This window comes from Crocodylus porosus, unplaced genomic scaffold, assembly GCF_001723895.1.
Source record: "Crocodylus porosus isolate Cpor-Errol unplaced genomic scaffold, CroPor_comp1, whole genome shotgun sequence".
Taxonomy (NCBI): domain Eukaryota; kingdom Metazoa; phylum Chordata; order Crocodylia; family Crocodylidae; genus Crocodylus; species Crocodylus porosus.
Genome location: NW_017728886.1, coordinates 108680286 through 108695285, shown reverse-complemented (window position 1 = coordinate 108695285; position 15000 = coordinate 108680286). Strand labels below are relative to the sequence as shown.

General features: G+C 40.5%; 2 protein-coding genes across 4 annotated transcripts in view; one reads left to right on the top strand and one right to left on the bottom strand.

Moving 5' to 3' along the window:
- The window catches only part of LOC109313731 (poly(rC)-binding protein 3-like), an 894664-nt gene extending 882156 nt beyond the window's left edge, over positions 1–12508 (top strand). The window contains exon 17 of the mRNA XM_019540495.1: positions 11675–12508. Within this exon, the coding sequence (XP_019396040.1) occupies positions 11675–11735 (61 nt within the window). The 3' untranslated portion in view covers positions 11736–12508. The remainder of the gene's footprint in view (positions 1–11674) is intronic.
- ZNF830 (zinc finger protein 830) overlaps positions 1–15000 on the bottom strand; it is a 108706-nt gene that overhangs the window by 83949 nt on the left and 9757 nt on the right. For 2 of the 3 annotated variants that reach the window (XM_019540531.1, XM_019540541.1), the window contains exons 8-9: positions 12509–12589; positions 11138–11214 (exon numbers count right to left, since the gene is read on the bottom strand). In XM_019540531.1, coding sequence (XP_019396076.1) covers positions 11138–11214; positions 12509–12589 — 158 coding nt within the window. Of the gene's footprint in view, positions 1–8070; positions 8642–11137; positions 11215–12508; positions 12590–15000 lie in introns of those variants that run through there. The other variant, XM_019540523.1, reaches the window with a different exon arrangement.

The window sequence follows — 15000 nt, the reverse complement described above, 5'->3', positions numbered from 1 at the left end:
AACCTGTTCTTTGTAACCAAGCTGATACTGTGTCTCAGAAGAACTACTAATTTATGGATTGTCAAAGGTCATAGACAAATGGCTTGTTTTCATTAAAGGTTTAATGGCATCACACCAAAGGTCCTAGTGCTCATTGGCAAATAGTGTAACAGTGTTCCCTACACAATGCAGAGGAGGATTAGCTGCCTCAGATCCAGAAAATACAGCCTGCCAAGTAGGGAGCCATCTAACCTTGTCCACAGGAAATGCTAGAAAGAGAGATGTGTCTGAAGACCTCTATCTCTCTCTCTCTCCCAAGCTGAGATAGGTAGCTCTTGGAAGGCTTACGTCTACTTGGGAGGCACAACTGGGGAAGTAAGGTATCCAAGTAGCTTCTTTCTGAGAGCAGGGGTCATTCATGTCTTTCAGAGCACAGCAAAATGTGGTGCTGCTCGTGTCCCCTTTTCAAATAAAAGTCTAGTGGTTAGAGCCCTCAAGAGGGAGGAGACGGGGATTCAGTTCTCTCCTCTGCTTGGGGGCTTCACACTTGCATCATCTACTTCCCAGCAGAGGTTCGTAACCACCAGACTAGAAGACCACGGCCACTCTTTCACCTATTCTCTGTCTTGCCCATTGAATCCTAATGTCTTTTCTGAACCGTTGAACCCCTTCAACAGGAAGAGACTAGTGTACCATGATGCTGGAGTACCTAGGGCAGCATTGTGAGAGATAAGAGATAGGGCTTGAAGCCCCTTCGGGCAAAGCAGGAAGTCCGCAGAAAGTGGCTATTACACTTCCCTGTGGCTACATGCAGAGCCTGATCCTACAGATGTGCGTAGACACAGGCAGAGCATGCCTACTGCCTCAACCCTGAGGTCACGGGCGACTGGCACCTCCCGAGTCTGGGGGCATCGCCAACAGGGCGGGGGCAGCGGCTGATCGCCAAGTCAGCAACAAAACTGGAAGTGCACTTCTGGTTTCATGGCTGGTACTTCCCGGGGGTGCATGGCTGATCTCAGGGGGTACACATGGACCCGTGTGCGCCCCCTATGCATCGCCAATAGGTGAGGTAGCTGGTTCCTCACTGGGCTTAAGCAACATAGGCACCGAGCTGCTCAGCCCTGGCAAGACTGAGGCATCTCTGGGTAGGGGCAGGGCCAGTCCACGGGAAAAGGGTAGGAGTCACGATTCTAGTGATCTTTCCTCTGAGAAAGAGGTCTTTCTCCCCTTACTGAACCAAAGGTCTTAAACCAAGGTGGAGCCGTAGCTGGCCAGGGCTGTTATTTAAAATGACGTTATTTTGTTCTGCATATAATTTTGGTGCCCCCCCCCCAAAAAAATTTGGTGCCCTAGGCAACTGCCTGGTTTGTCTAATGGTTGGACTGGCCCTGGGCAGGGACAGCAGCAGAAGGTTATGCATGCACTCAGGAAACTACTAAAGAAAAAAGAGGTGCCCACAGATTTTAGGCACCACTGCAGGAGGAGGTGAGCTAGTAGGTAAGGGTTTTGTAGACTTCGGCACTTTGAGGTTTCCACTTTGAGGTGCCCAAGCCTTTTTATGGAGCCTAACCCTGAAGAGAAAGAAAACGCAGGCGCTTCCACACACAAAATATCCTTACTATCCACGCAAAAGACCTGAGCTGCCTCTGCCACAATTTGAATCTTGCAGAAATAGTCAGGCATTTCTAATCTGAGACAGCCCAGAAAGCTTGTCCCCACCAACTGAGACAAAAATAATTCCTCATTCCTCAACTATTTCAGTGCATCTAAATACCAGGGAGGTCTCGGAACAATGAGGGCTTTTTAATGCCCCGCTTTAAGTCTTGAAGAGTCTAAAGCCAATAAAGCATGTGCAAACAGGTCTGTTCCTTACTAGTAATTTTCTTGTTTGGGGCCACAAATTATAATAAATGCTAATAGATGCAGATGAGGTTATTTGGCCAATCATAGCTGCCTTTTTTAATATGAATTCACCCTTCCTGATTTTCAACATACCACCCAGGTACCAGTTGCTCTAGAGAAATAAAGATAAGGTGCCTCACAAAGACTTTCATCATTTTTGTCATCTATGTCTTTTAAATATAATCTTTTTGTTTGAGAGCTTCTGCCGAAAAGGTGCATGCACTCCTCCTTTTTTTCGCCCTTCCCCTGTTGAGAAAGTTCAAACCACTCACATCTGAACAGATTCCTCTTTGTGAGCAGGTCACCCCTCCTTCGGCCTTAAAATCAAGCCTTTGCATTCGTTTGTGCTTCTGTCTCAAGGGAACTTTCGACTCTCCTGATTTATAAGTGCTTCTTTTATTCAATTATTTTTGCATCTCTGCTGTTGTCTATAGCTCACTCCTTATTTTTCCCCCTCCCCCACTTGCCTGACAGCAGTCAGCTCTATGGCTCCTCTTTCCTAAAGCATAAATTCTTTGGATCAGGAACCAGATCTTCACATTTTTTTTGTCCTGAAAACATTGCACACTTCTTTGTGCCAGAATCCAAAGACGACTGGCTAATCGATATGCCCCTCTCTACCCAACCATCTCTGTTATGGTACCACCCTGACTCCAACTCTGCTGCAATGCTTGTTCAAGCCTTTGTTGCACCCCTTGCTGATAACTGCAACCGATTCCTCTAAGGCATTGCCCAGGTCCCAGCTCTTCATGCTGTGTAGTGCTGCAGCTCAGTTTCTCACACATAACGAGAAAAAAATCACCCACACCATGCTCTGCCCACTTCTGCTAATTTTCTATTAAAAAATGTAACATTTCCCTGCCTTTCAAGTTCCTAAATTCTCTCTCTGCCTCCTCGCTTCCAGCTCCTGCTACTATCTTAACGCATATCCCAGCAAACCAAGTTTGACTATTCCTTCACCTTCTCCAAACTTCTTACCACTTTGTCAAAATCTTCAAATTTCAGCCACAATTTTCAGAAAGGATCCTTTCTCCCTTTGTTATGCTGCATCGTTGTCCTCTTCCCTCTCTACTATGATATTTGAGCCTGAAATCATACTAGGGAATTTGGTAAGAAACTTCGGGGACAGGTTGCATGAAGAATGTCATATAAAATAGAACTACCCGTGACTTTTGCCTAGTAACATGACTGTGCACTCAACATTGGGCTTCTGTGATGCATATTTACAATTCACTAAGACCACGCTGGATATCAGGAGAAGTTTCCTATGATACCTGGAAAAACAAAGATTCTAAAGTTACTTCCATCAAAGTAATAACCATCACTTTACTTCCTAAAGGATTACATTATTTAAAATATTGTCATATTCTTTCATATGCACCTGGTATCAGGGACTTAAAACATGTCAGCTGTTCATAAGGGATGTATTCACTAAGGCAGCACTGTGAACCCGGTCAAACTATGAAGAATGAAAGATACAGTCTGTAGCTTTGTCTCGGAATAGCTCTTCTGATTTCCGGGAGGTCACGTACCTCAGGGGGTAGGAAGGTTACAGGATTGGCTTCTCATCTGATTCATGCACTGCAAAAACACATCACCATATTGGCTCCAAACATCCTACAGGAGCAGTGGCCAAGGTAGGTGCCAAGCTAGGCTGTGCTGCCCAGAGCACCACTCTACATCAGTATGAAGGAAAAGCATGAAAGAAGCTGGAAGTCAGGCCATAGTCAGGAAATGGAGTCAAACAGTAAATGCAGGAGTCAGGGACTGGGATAGAAGTGCATAGATTTCATAGACATTTGGGCTGGAAGGGACCTTGGAAGATCATCAAGTCCAGCCCCCTGCCCCAGGGGTAGGGAGTCAGCTGGGGGTCAAAGGATCCCAGCAAGATAGGTTGCTGACAAGATAAATGCCAAGACAACAACAAGAGCCTAAGGCCAGGCAGCACAGAAAACAAGGCTAGAACAGGGAAGTGGGGAACAGGACAGTTGCCAACAGACAAGATGTGGAAGCAGTCAGAGACAAGGAGGAGATACAAGCCATGGACTACTGACTGGCACAAATCCTTCTGAGGGTGCTGGAAATATACATGGAGGCCTGTCTGTCTTCCTAAAGCCAGAAGGATAACTAGGCACAGCTGGACCACATCAGGCAGTTCCAGCAGGCCTTGAGCTAAATTTCATCTAAGCCCCCAAGTAGGAAACAAGGTTGATTTGGATCTGACCCAGAGTCCCCACGACTGATGAAGTAGGCATTGTCCTGCAGAGCCCAATACACTAAGCTCTTCAGGAGAAGGCAGAGGGGGAATAGTATAGTAGTATAAAGGTCTCTAAAAATCAAAGTGTGGATAACAGGGAGCTCCTATTTACCAAGTCTTAGAAAACAAGAACTGAGGGGCACCCACTGATATTAACAGCAGGTCCATTAACAGATATTAAATTGAGCAATCAGGGATATATCTCCTCAATTCCTTAAACCAACACCTATGAATGCTAAGAATGATGCGACAGGATGAATCACTCTAAAAGTGCCCCGTTCATATACTCTCCCACAATAGCATCTACTACTGCCGCTATCGGAGACAGGATGCTAAACTAGATGGGTCAGGTCTGACCTAGTATGGCACTCAGGTTCTTAACTATTACCAGTAGCCAGGCTAAGGCAGCAGACTTTAAAAATCAGGTTCATTACTGCAGAGAATCCTTTAATATAGCAGTGTTCTTGTTAGTGAGTAGAGTGCAGACTGGCTTAGGGACCACCCTTTTTTTGCATGCATTTTTACTCCCTGGATCAACTGTCCTATTCCACCCCCTCGCTGCTACCCTTAATCAGCTCTCTAGGTCTAACTGATTATAAATAAATGCTGAAGAGGATTTGCACATATTGTTGTTTTCCCCTTCGTTTATTTCCTTTAGGCTAGGAACTGACCTTGCCTTTGTCTCAGGACAAGCTGTGCCTGTGCTTGTTCCAGGAGAGAAAATTCCTGGGATTGGTGTGTACATACATCCCCCTTGAAAAATCAGGGTTTAGCGAGTGGTTGAATGCACTGCTTCTTTTCTGCCATTGATTCAGTGATGCAATCCTAGGACAACCATTTAGAAGCACTTTATGACGTCCCAGAACAAACTGTTAGCAATTCTTATCCCCCAAACCTTTTTAGATCCATCTTAGGACAAACACGTCCGTCTGTAGCTGCAGTGTAGTCTGATCTGTAGACAAAGATCTGAAATGGTCTTCTGAATGTCACTGGCCAAATAGAGCACCTCTTCATTTCTGATTTGGTTACACAGGACTAGCTCCTGGAACTCCTCCTTCAGTTGCAAACCAACTCTTTTTACTTAAAACCAGAAGACCCAATTAAAAAAAAAAAGAAGCCTTAGAAACTCCATATCTCCTCCTTTTGATTAATCATAATCTGGAAATTTACCATTCACCGCACATAGCAGCATGTATGATAGAAACTACATATAAAATGCTGTTCCCTAAATCTGAAATCTCACCAGAATTGTTATCTTCCCAGACATATTGGACAACTTTCATGAATAATTCCAATGCTTGATAAATCAAAGCCATTATCTTCTCCCAGCAGTCCTCAAGGATGCTCTGATAGGAAGATCTAAAAAACAGGTTGGACTTTCGCTTTTTTGTCTCACTAGCAGTTAAACATGAACAGGATACAGGATACAGCCAACAATGGTACCACTGCTACCTTTATCACAAAGCTCTCTAGAAGTTATGCCTGGAAACTGTAAAATGGTTTACATATTCTCTCCCATTATCACTCTTTTCATTTAAAGTTGTATTATATGAGACCATTGCTTCCATGATCAATAGACTTTCTAATATATTACCTTCAACAAGTTTTCATACTTAACTACACCACAATCAGAAAGAATCAATGCTGTCAAAACCAGAAGCTATGTTTATCCTTAATAATATACATGAGCCACTAACTTTCTCCTTTGTTAAAGAAAAAAGACAAATTCATGCAGTGCTATGGAGCAGACACACCAGGAATTGCCTAGTAACCAAACACTTCCTTCACTGCTCCCCCCAATAATTCATAATATCCTGTTTAAGAGTAAAAACATTCTTGTTTTGACAATTAAAAAGGATGCTGAATAGAATTTAAAACTGTCTGCATGAAATCATATTCTTTGATGCTAAAAGTGAATGTCTCACACCCCCATTAAGCATCAGCAAAGAACAAGGCAACAGATTTTGTCAGCTTTACTGTTTTTAATACTCAGCTCCCCTCTCACTCTCCTTATGTAGGCAAACTAAGATATTCATAGGCACACACTTAAAATGAAGATAACCAGGACCCATAAAATTATAAGATATACAAAACCATTTTAGTATTATTAACATTATTGAAGTGCATGATGCTCATTATAATCTGTATTCGGAATCAGCTATGGCATTGAGGGTCTGTCACTGAACTGGGCTTCATCAGTTCCACACAAAGACAAGTGAACCTACTAAACCCAATGCAGGAAACCACATTGCAGACAGCCAGAACCTGGTGGCATCAGCTCCAACCTCTTTCTGCTGAGTATAAAAGCCTGCTAGAAATGCTAAATGAGAAGTCAGTGGAAGAATTCTTGGGGACTAGCAAGGAGAAAATAAGTAGAACAATTAGTTTTTGTCCAAATTGCAACATTGCTAGTTATGAAATAAATATCCTCCCAACTCCACCCTGCTAACTCAGAAGGGAGATACCTCATTTTTAATCACTAACTGCAGTGCAGTACATCTTTGTTAACACCAAAATTCAAATGTTAGAAGCTACGAACTGGGATTACCATTGTTATTCTTTGCCCTTTTAGATTCTACAGTAATTTGCCAAGCTGCTCGTTAACTGTACTGACACTTAAGCCAGAGACACGGGGAAACCACTGTTAGCAGATTTCTGAATAGAACCTAGTGCTTATTTGGACAATACAAGATCATTAGTTGCAAAATTATGCTTGAATTTGGCTGAACTAGGTTTTATATTTATTTAAGAAAACTGACAAGTCTCACAGGCACAATCCAGGAGATAGGGTGAGACTACACTGCTCTAAAAAGTCTGAATTTTACTTTCCAGCTGTACAGTAAGTGTATAGATGGAATGCTGGGAACAGGAACGACCAGAGATCCAGTACCAATTCAAAGAGTTCAGACCTCAATTCCCAAGCAAAATATTCCTTGCAAAAAGGCAAAAAGAGACAATTCATGTTCTTTGCAAAAAAAGAATGCTACTGAACAGCAGGGTTTTATTTTTCCCTTTTAAATAACATACTCTCTAGCTCAGACTACCTTATATCGTGCGTGGCAAAAAACTACTCCCACCTTGATACTCTACCCCACTTCAAACCAAGTTGCATGTTATATGTACAGCTCATAAAAACTTAATTGAATAAAATGATTTCCCAGAATTGTTTTTTTGGGCCCCTACACATGTGCAGGGGCCTGCTCTGAGGCACTGGAAATCCAGTGCACCAGAGCAGACTTGATCGAGTCTGCTGGAGTGTGGGAATTAATGCACCCCAGCAGACTCTAGCATCCCACACTGAAAAGGGGCAGCGGGCACTTTGAACTAAAGCTTGTTTGATAAGCTTTAGTTTAAAAACACCCCACTGCCATTTTTCAGCACAGAGACACTGATACACCTGATGCTCTGGTGCTTAATTAGTGTGGCTTGCTAATTAAAGTGCCCCTCACCCTGCCCCATAGCTCTTGGAACACGTGTAAAAATGCCCTTTCAGACTAACTCAAAATATACCTACTTTTGTGGGAATCCTTGGTTAGCTCAGTAAATCTGAGGTTTTTAAGGACTCGGAAGCTCTAAATTATATATTTGAAAACAGTGGCTCTTAATTTGACCAGTACTCACTGAAATAGTTTCCTACTTCCCGTTTACTCAAGAAGCAATGAATATCCAGTTCATTACTTTAGCCCATATGTTGTTTCTTGAGTTGAAAAAAAACCCAAAAAACCAATTTCAACCATTTCTCTGCTGGATAGAATGGAGAAGGGATTAAAAAACAGTGCATGAATTATTTCTGGAATCTGCTGGATTTTTAGGTCATTTGCACATGCAACAGAGCAGCTGTGAGAGATTGTGCGTTGGAAGATCATGTATGCACAGGTGGCTACCGCAGCTTCTAAAAGGACAGGATTGCAACAAGAGCTTTTTGTTTTGCACAATATGCAATCCACCACTGTTTTGGTTAGCACTGAATTATAGTCCAGGCTGGCCCTAAACTCCAGCATCCTGTAAATTTATGTTATACTCCCAGAATGGCCTGCTGACTATAAAATTACTTTCTTGTTAAAATAATTTCAGTAGGATATTATAGTAAGAATTTTAATAGGAAAGTTACATTCAGCCTTAGAAAACATTTACAATATACAATTTTTACATCAATAGTACATTTTAAATCTACAAAAGATAAACACGGACTTTTTTTGCAGTTGACTTTTCAGCATCTCTGATGATTTGTTTTAAAATAAATATTTTAACAAATGTTTGCTTCTGGTAAAGAAAGTAATACTACAAATCAACAGTATATTGACCAGGTCACTGAAATGCTACAACAAAGTCCCTTTCACCCTCCAATCCTGAGACAACAAATCTTGCAATTCTTCTTCATCTTCACTACCAATATCCTCATCCTCTTTCTGCTGGATTGCTCTTAATCTCATGGCCTCTTTAACTTTCTCCTTCATCATATCCTGACGGTCACGCAACTGTTCAACACGACGATAGCATTCACTATGAAAAGGTAAAAATATTTAGTTAATCTTTATGGCCTGCTCACATGCTGAAGCAGAAGAATGAAGAGGGGGAGTGGCTAGTCACAGCTTCTCTTACAGAAAAATCAAAGCTAGTAACAGATCAAACAGCAGATTAAATGGATCTCTCTCAATCCTATGACAATTTGATTAAAACAAGATACAGAATCCTTTTGTCAAGACAGAAGGAAAAAGCTCAAACCACATTCTTTTCAACTTTTTAGACTTCTATTTCATTTCAACTGCCGGTATGGAATGATGCCTTGATATGCAGAGAGGAGACATTTTTCACAGGAGGCAAATCCACTAGCGTGAACATTATGTGGTAAAACAAAACCTCTGAACCTGACTCTCAAAAATTTGCATGCACTTCGAGACATAGCCTCCTAAGCTTTTTGGACCAATCAATCAGCAAATACCAGCCCTCAAAATTTCTCAGAACCACCAAGCACCCATATCAAACTGGACAAAGCACACCATAAAAGTGCATAGGCTCTTATTATATTCCATGAACAACTAACCATGGCCTTGTGTACAGTACTATCAGAGGTCTGCTGACCAGTTTGGGGACCTGTTCTTTAAAATACATTTCTATTTTGCAATCACCATACAAGTTACATTAATTCTTACACGGGACTGATTCTGTTCAATAGCAACACCAAATCATTGCTGGATTTTTTTATTTATTTATTTACTTAAAAGCATTTGTACCCCTTTCTCACTTTCTTGCCTGGCATAACACAGGGAAGAGAACATAAGTTGGACCTTTTGCCTTCTTATGCATCAGCAAAATAATTGCTCACTAACATCCCAGGCAGCATCACTGAAAAAACAGGAATGGCCTGAGATAATTAGCCCATATTACTGAGGGGCTAATATGATATGTAGATTATCTGTTATTGGTGACAGTGCATAGGAAAAAATGCAGCTAGAATTCCAGAGACAAAGGTGGCTTATACAGCTGTGAACCAGAAACTAGGGCAGATTCACCATGAAAATTGGCACCCACGTCTTTGAAGACTTACTTTGCAGGACATATACCTGCACTTTGCGAGGGTCACTTGGCCTAAAACAGAATCACCTGAAAAAGAAGTTGGCACTACGCTCCTCAGATTCTATTTTACCAGTGTACACATACCATTCTGGCAAAACTCCAAAGTTACTTTTGAGGGGAGCTGGACTTTAAAATTTTAAAAGCTCCCAAGAACACAAACTTAAGAACAGGCTTCTGATTTTAAAAAAAATATGTTTAAAGGTGCTCTGCAGGAACTCTCTCCCAGGCTGTCCTGAAGACGTGATCCAAATGAAAAAAGTTTCTTTAGAAAACACAGTAACCTTAAAAAATGCTGCTGTGTATGACAGCAGATATGCTTTGTTAATTCACATATACTGGTCTATATAGAACACAACACTACAAATTTGGCCATTAGGACTTCTCCTTTCATCAAGAAATTTAAGCGCAAGAACTCTGCAGCCACCTGCAAATTGCTGCATTTCATCCCACATACCATGACATTTTAAAAAGTTCTGGAAAAAGTGGCTGTTAAAACGCTTTGAAATTTGGCCCAAGCACTCTCAAATTATGATGTCACTACTGAAAAGTTGCTCCTTTATGCAACTTAAATCTGATACTGTCTTCATTAACAGATGCAGGAGTAACTGGTATGGTAAACTGGTTAACTGGTTCCTTCAGTTTTAATCCATCTTTGCTTAACAGCTGCCTGTCTTATTTATTTAAAAAAAAAAACCTTTTTCTTTTCTTCAATCAATACTTTTGCAACAAGAATTGCTAACTTACTGCACATATTGTGCAAACTGATAGCAAATACCATCACCTGCTAAATTAACCTTTGTTACTTATTCCTTCTTAAGACTAATGTGTGTTCAGAGATCTCAGTGCAGCACGTGAGAGTTCACATGATGAAGTATATCCTTTGGTAAAAGCTTTCATGCATCTTATGTTAGATGTAAGGGGACAGTTGCTCTTTACGTAGTATATTTTCAGCACAGAAAGTGAACAAGATGCATCTTCTTCCTTACGAAAGTTATGCTCCTACTTTTTTGTGTGGTTTGCTGCAAGTTGCTTATTATATGTGCTCATAAGAGTGTATACAAAATGACAGGCGTACTAATTATAGGTCACAGAAAAAGGAAACAACACTGTTCCATGGATAATTTATTCTTTCCTTGAATTTCATTAGGTTAGTGTGCCCTTTATCTTTTTTCAGAGCTCCCTGTATTATCTCTGAGTATACGGTTATACAATTTTTTTTTTTTTTAATAGTACCATTTTCAGGGAAAAAAGTTGTTGTTTTTCCTATTCAAACTCAAACATCAATGATTATTCAAAAGCACCGCCACAAAAGGACAAATGGTTAAAAATTAGCATCAGCAATGTTTCTGGAGCCTATTCAAATATATGACCTCTCCAATGGGAGGACAGAAAGCACTGTTTGAAAAAGTCTGATCTACTTACATCTGCTCATCAATTTCTCCAATCTGACGATCCAATCGTATCTCTTCATCCTCTTCTGCCACTATAGCTTCTGAAATCTAAATCAGAAAAAGCTATAAGTAAATTTAGTCCCATTCAGTCTTCTTTTAGTAAAAAAAAAAAAAAAGCACTATGACTAAGAACAAGAGAGGATGGTATGTTGCAACAAAGTCAGTCTTCTGCAGATATGCTCCCTTCCTCCAGATAGAAGGTAATGTATAGAGAAAAACAGGTTGTGATTCTGAGCTAACAATCATTGGTAAAGGGTATTTAAAAAGAAAAAAAAATGCTACATTTTTTAGAAGTGAAAGAAGTTTACCCCCAAAGAGTCTCTCTCCTTTTGAATTTTTTTAATTCAATAATATTGTTTTGATACAGAACTGAAAGTAGTACATATAATCGAACGACTTAAGATGCAACAGACCAGGGGAAGAAAAGTTAGACAACAGACCTCTTACAAGTACTAGTTAATTATACCCACTGGATCCCAAAATATTTCTAACCTGTTATTTTTTTCAGCATATACTTTCTCAAATCTGAGTGCCTGGAAGATGCTATGCAACCAATGGTCCATGCATAACAGAAGATTCCTTCCATGCTGAAGAAGTTTATGAATGGCTATTGTTAACAAATATATTCACTATTGTTTCTGTATAAATGTTCACTTTGTCTATAATGTTGAGTGCTTTGAAGAGTAATGGTATATTGTTTGACAACAGTTTTCTTAGCAATATATGTATGATAACTTATTTTCAACCAGAAGTCTGCAAACATGATAAGTGAGAGTGCTGGTACCACATCTTTTACACTGGACCTCAGTAAGCAGCTGAAACCTCTATGGGTAGAGATTTCCAAACAACTATAACTACTAGGAAATGAGGGTGATGAAAATTGGGGCCAATCTGGATGTATATATGTAAAATTTTCCAAAACCAGATTATCCCCATTTTTTGCAGCTCTTATAGGAGCTAGCATGTCTTAGAAAACTACATATTCAGAACGTTTAATTAAATGGTTTAATTAACTATTCTTAATTTAAGGGGTTAGTAGATTTAAGTGAAAAACTATCAAAGCAGAAGCTAAGAATATGGTCCAATGCTTGGATCTGGGAAGCTGAGAAGAGGTACCTACCATCTCATTTATGTCCAATTTAGCTAGATGTATCTGTCATCAAAATCTCTTTCTACTTAATTTCAAGTGGAAAACACAGGATATTCTTCATGCAGCTGTACAGTGAATTTAACAAGCACCTGTCAAATACAGTGTTACTCATTCTACTAATCTGCATGGAACAGTAGTTTTTCAATAGCGTACAGTACTTGGAAGCAATAAAACATAGGTTCCATTACTTACTGTGTTGACCTGTCGCATTGCTTTCTGAAATTCATCCCATTCTTTGTCCATCTGATCCTTTGGAGCATCAACCTTTCGCACCTATAGAACATGAGAAACCATGCTTACTTAGTGACTGTTAATCTCTAACAAGTCTTGCTGGCACTGTAAAAAAGCAAAATAACAGGATATATATTTTGCAGTTTACTGGGAAGGTCTGAGAGTACTCTTTGGCTTAAATAACCAACAGGATAGTGCAGGCAGGCATCTTTCATTGTTTTGGAGAGAAAAAAAAAACTTGTGCCGTCCTTGTGTAACATACGACAATATTGACTGCAGATACCTCCATTTAGAAAAGGCAGCCTGGAGTTAACTGTTTTGAGCATCCCATTACCATTCTGAGTTACGGTTTGTGAACCACCAGCTGTCCAAATGATACTCACCCAGCAGCTTAATTCAGTTCTTGAGCTTTGAGGTATCTATCTTAAAACTACAGTAATTCCACTTACTGGCTTAACTGTTTCTCCCTTCCCTTCAAAATCAAAGCTCATTTTACTGGCCATCATAAGGACCAAGACAGCTATGTACCACCTTAATGCCTATAATCTCACCTTTCCAACAGTACAGAGCAGGGGTGTCAAATACAAGCCCTATAGGTTAGATCCGTTCCATCAAGGTGCTCCATCTGGCAAGCTGAACAACTGGTGGGCCAGGGAATTTGGGGGAACAGCCTACCACAGAATTCGGGATCCTGCTAGATATGGCTGCCACCAGCAGATGGGCAGGCAAGGACTGTGCTGACAGCCTCGCTCACCCTGCAGCTGCTCAACCCATAGTTGCTTGCACCATTGGCTCCACTGCCATTGCTTTGCAGATCCAGCCCTGGACAAGGGGTGAGTTGTACACCCTTGGTATACACATTAATTACTTACTCTGGAGGGCCATGATGGCTCCAAAAATGATGTCAGAATTGAAATGAAATAAAAGATCTGCCCACATGGGAGGGAAACAAAATAAAAGATCTGCCTCCAGGGAACAAATATGGAACACAGCTCTTCCTACATGGAAGGATCTAAGGATATAGGCTGGGATCTAAATTTAAGTGAGCAGATGCATGACTAGCAAATGAATCAGACAGTCTGTCCTCATAACAGAAACCTACAAGGCTCAGGATCTTAGAACCTCATCAAGTGTTGTGACATAAATCATATGAGTTTGACATACGACAATCATATGACATATCTGAGCCTGCACTTAGGATGAGAGAGGGAGTTAAAGTGCTCTGAACAGAATAATATGCAAGGCTCTCTTTCTTATATTACTTTTTCTTTTTCCATTCCCTGTCTTTTGAGAAGATGTAAAAAAAGACAATGATCTCCATGCTTTATTTCTGACTGTTTATGCAATAATAGGAAATAAGATCTATTAAATTAAGAACTGTCAAAGCAAACTAGATGCTAGGAAATAACAGTTTCAACTTTCTCTTTTAAGTGGTTATTTCTACTATGCTTATATGTACTGTGTAATGTATTGTGATTCTGTCTTTTGTAATTCATGGTTGTGTATTTCTTATAATAAAAAACTTACACTCTAAACAACTCAGAATCACTTTTCTTTGAAATATATATCTGATTCAACATTTTAAATACTTTAATAGGCTTGGGTATAAATACAGGCCACTTGCAGACTTTAACAGACACACTGTACCAGAAGATGCAGCAGGTTACTTCAACCCAGCTCTGCAGCATCCATATAGATGAGGCGCTTCAGTGGGGTTTTTTGGCGCTTTTATCTAACGCTGAGTCAACCAGCTATTATACAGCACCAAAAAAGCACCGCTGAAGCACCCGATCCGTACAGATGTTGAGTAAGTTGGGTCCAACTAACTTCTGGACATATGCTAGGCTTGACACAGGAGCGCATGGAATTTAAAGTAAAGCACCGGCAGGTTTTTTAGGTCTGCAAGTAGCCACAAATTTCAAATACCTGACATTTTAAACACTCAAAAATGAGAGAAGTAGGCTGTGCCTCATAATATTTTATCCAGCACAGAATAACTTTAGCTACATCCAAATTGACACACATCAGTATTGTGACAGTCTGCTAAAGTGGAAGAGGTTGATGTACTACAGCAGTGTGATCCTGGCTATAAACAAACGGTCCTTGCACTAGTCCAGGTCCGTAAATGATGTTGTTATATGAGCTCTGCATGTGAACTGAACAGAGATCACTACACTAGGTTTACACTGTGCCATGGCAGACTTTCCTGCTGGGAGCACATCCCCATGATCAGCAGAGCTCTACCTCCTCTTACACACTGGCAGCCAGCATACAACTAGTATCACAAGTCCCTTTGAGACCTTACCATCTACAATCCCAACCCACTCATCTAAATATAAGTACTAAGGGGGGAGGGTGTCCACCCACCCACCCACACACACCTTGTATACCCAACCTTCTGCCTAATGCTGGAAATAGTTATCTCATACTTCGTCAAGTCCTAAGAAACTTGT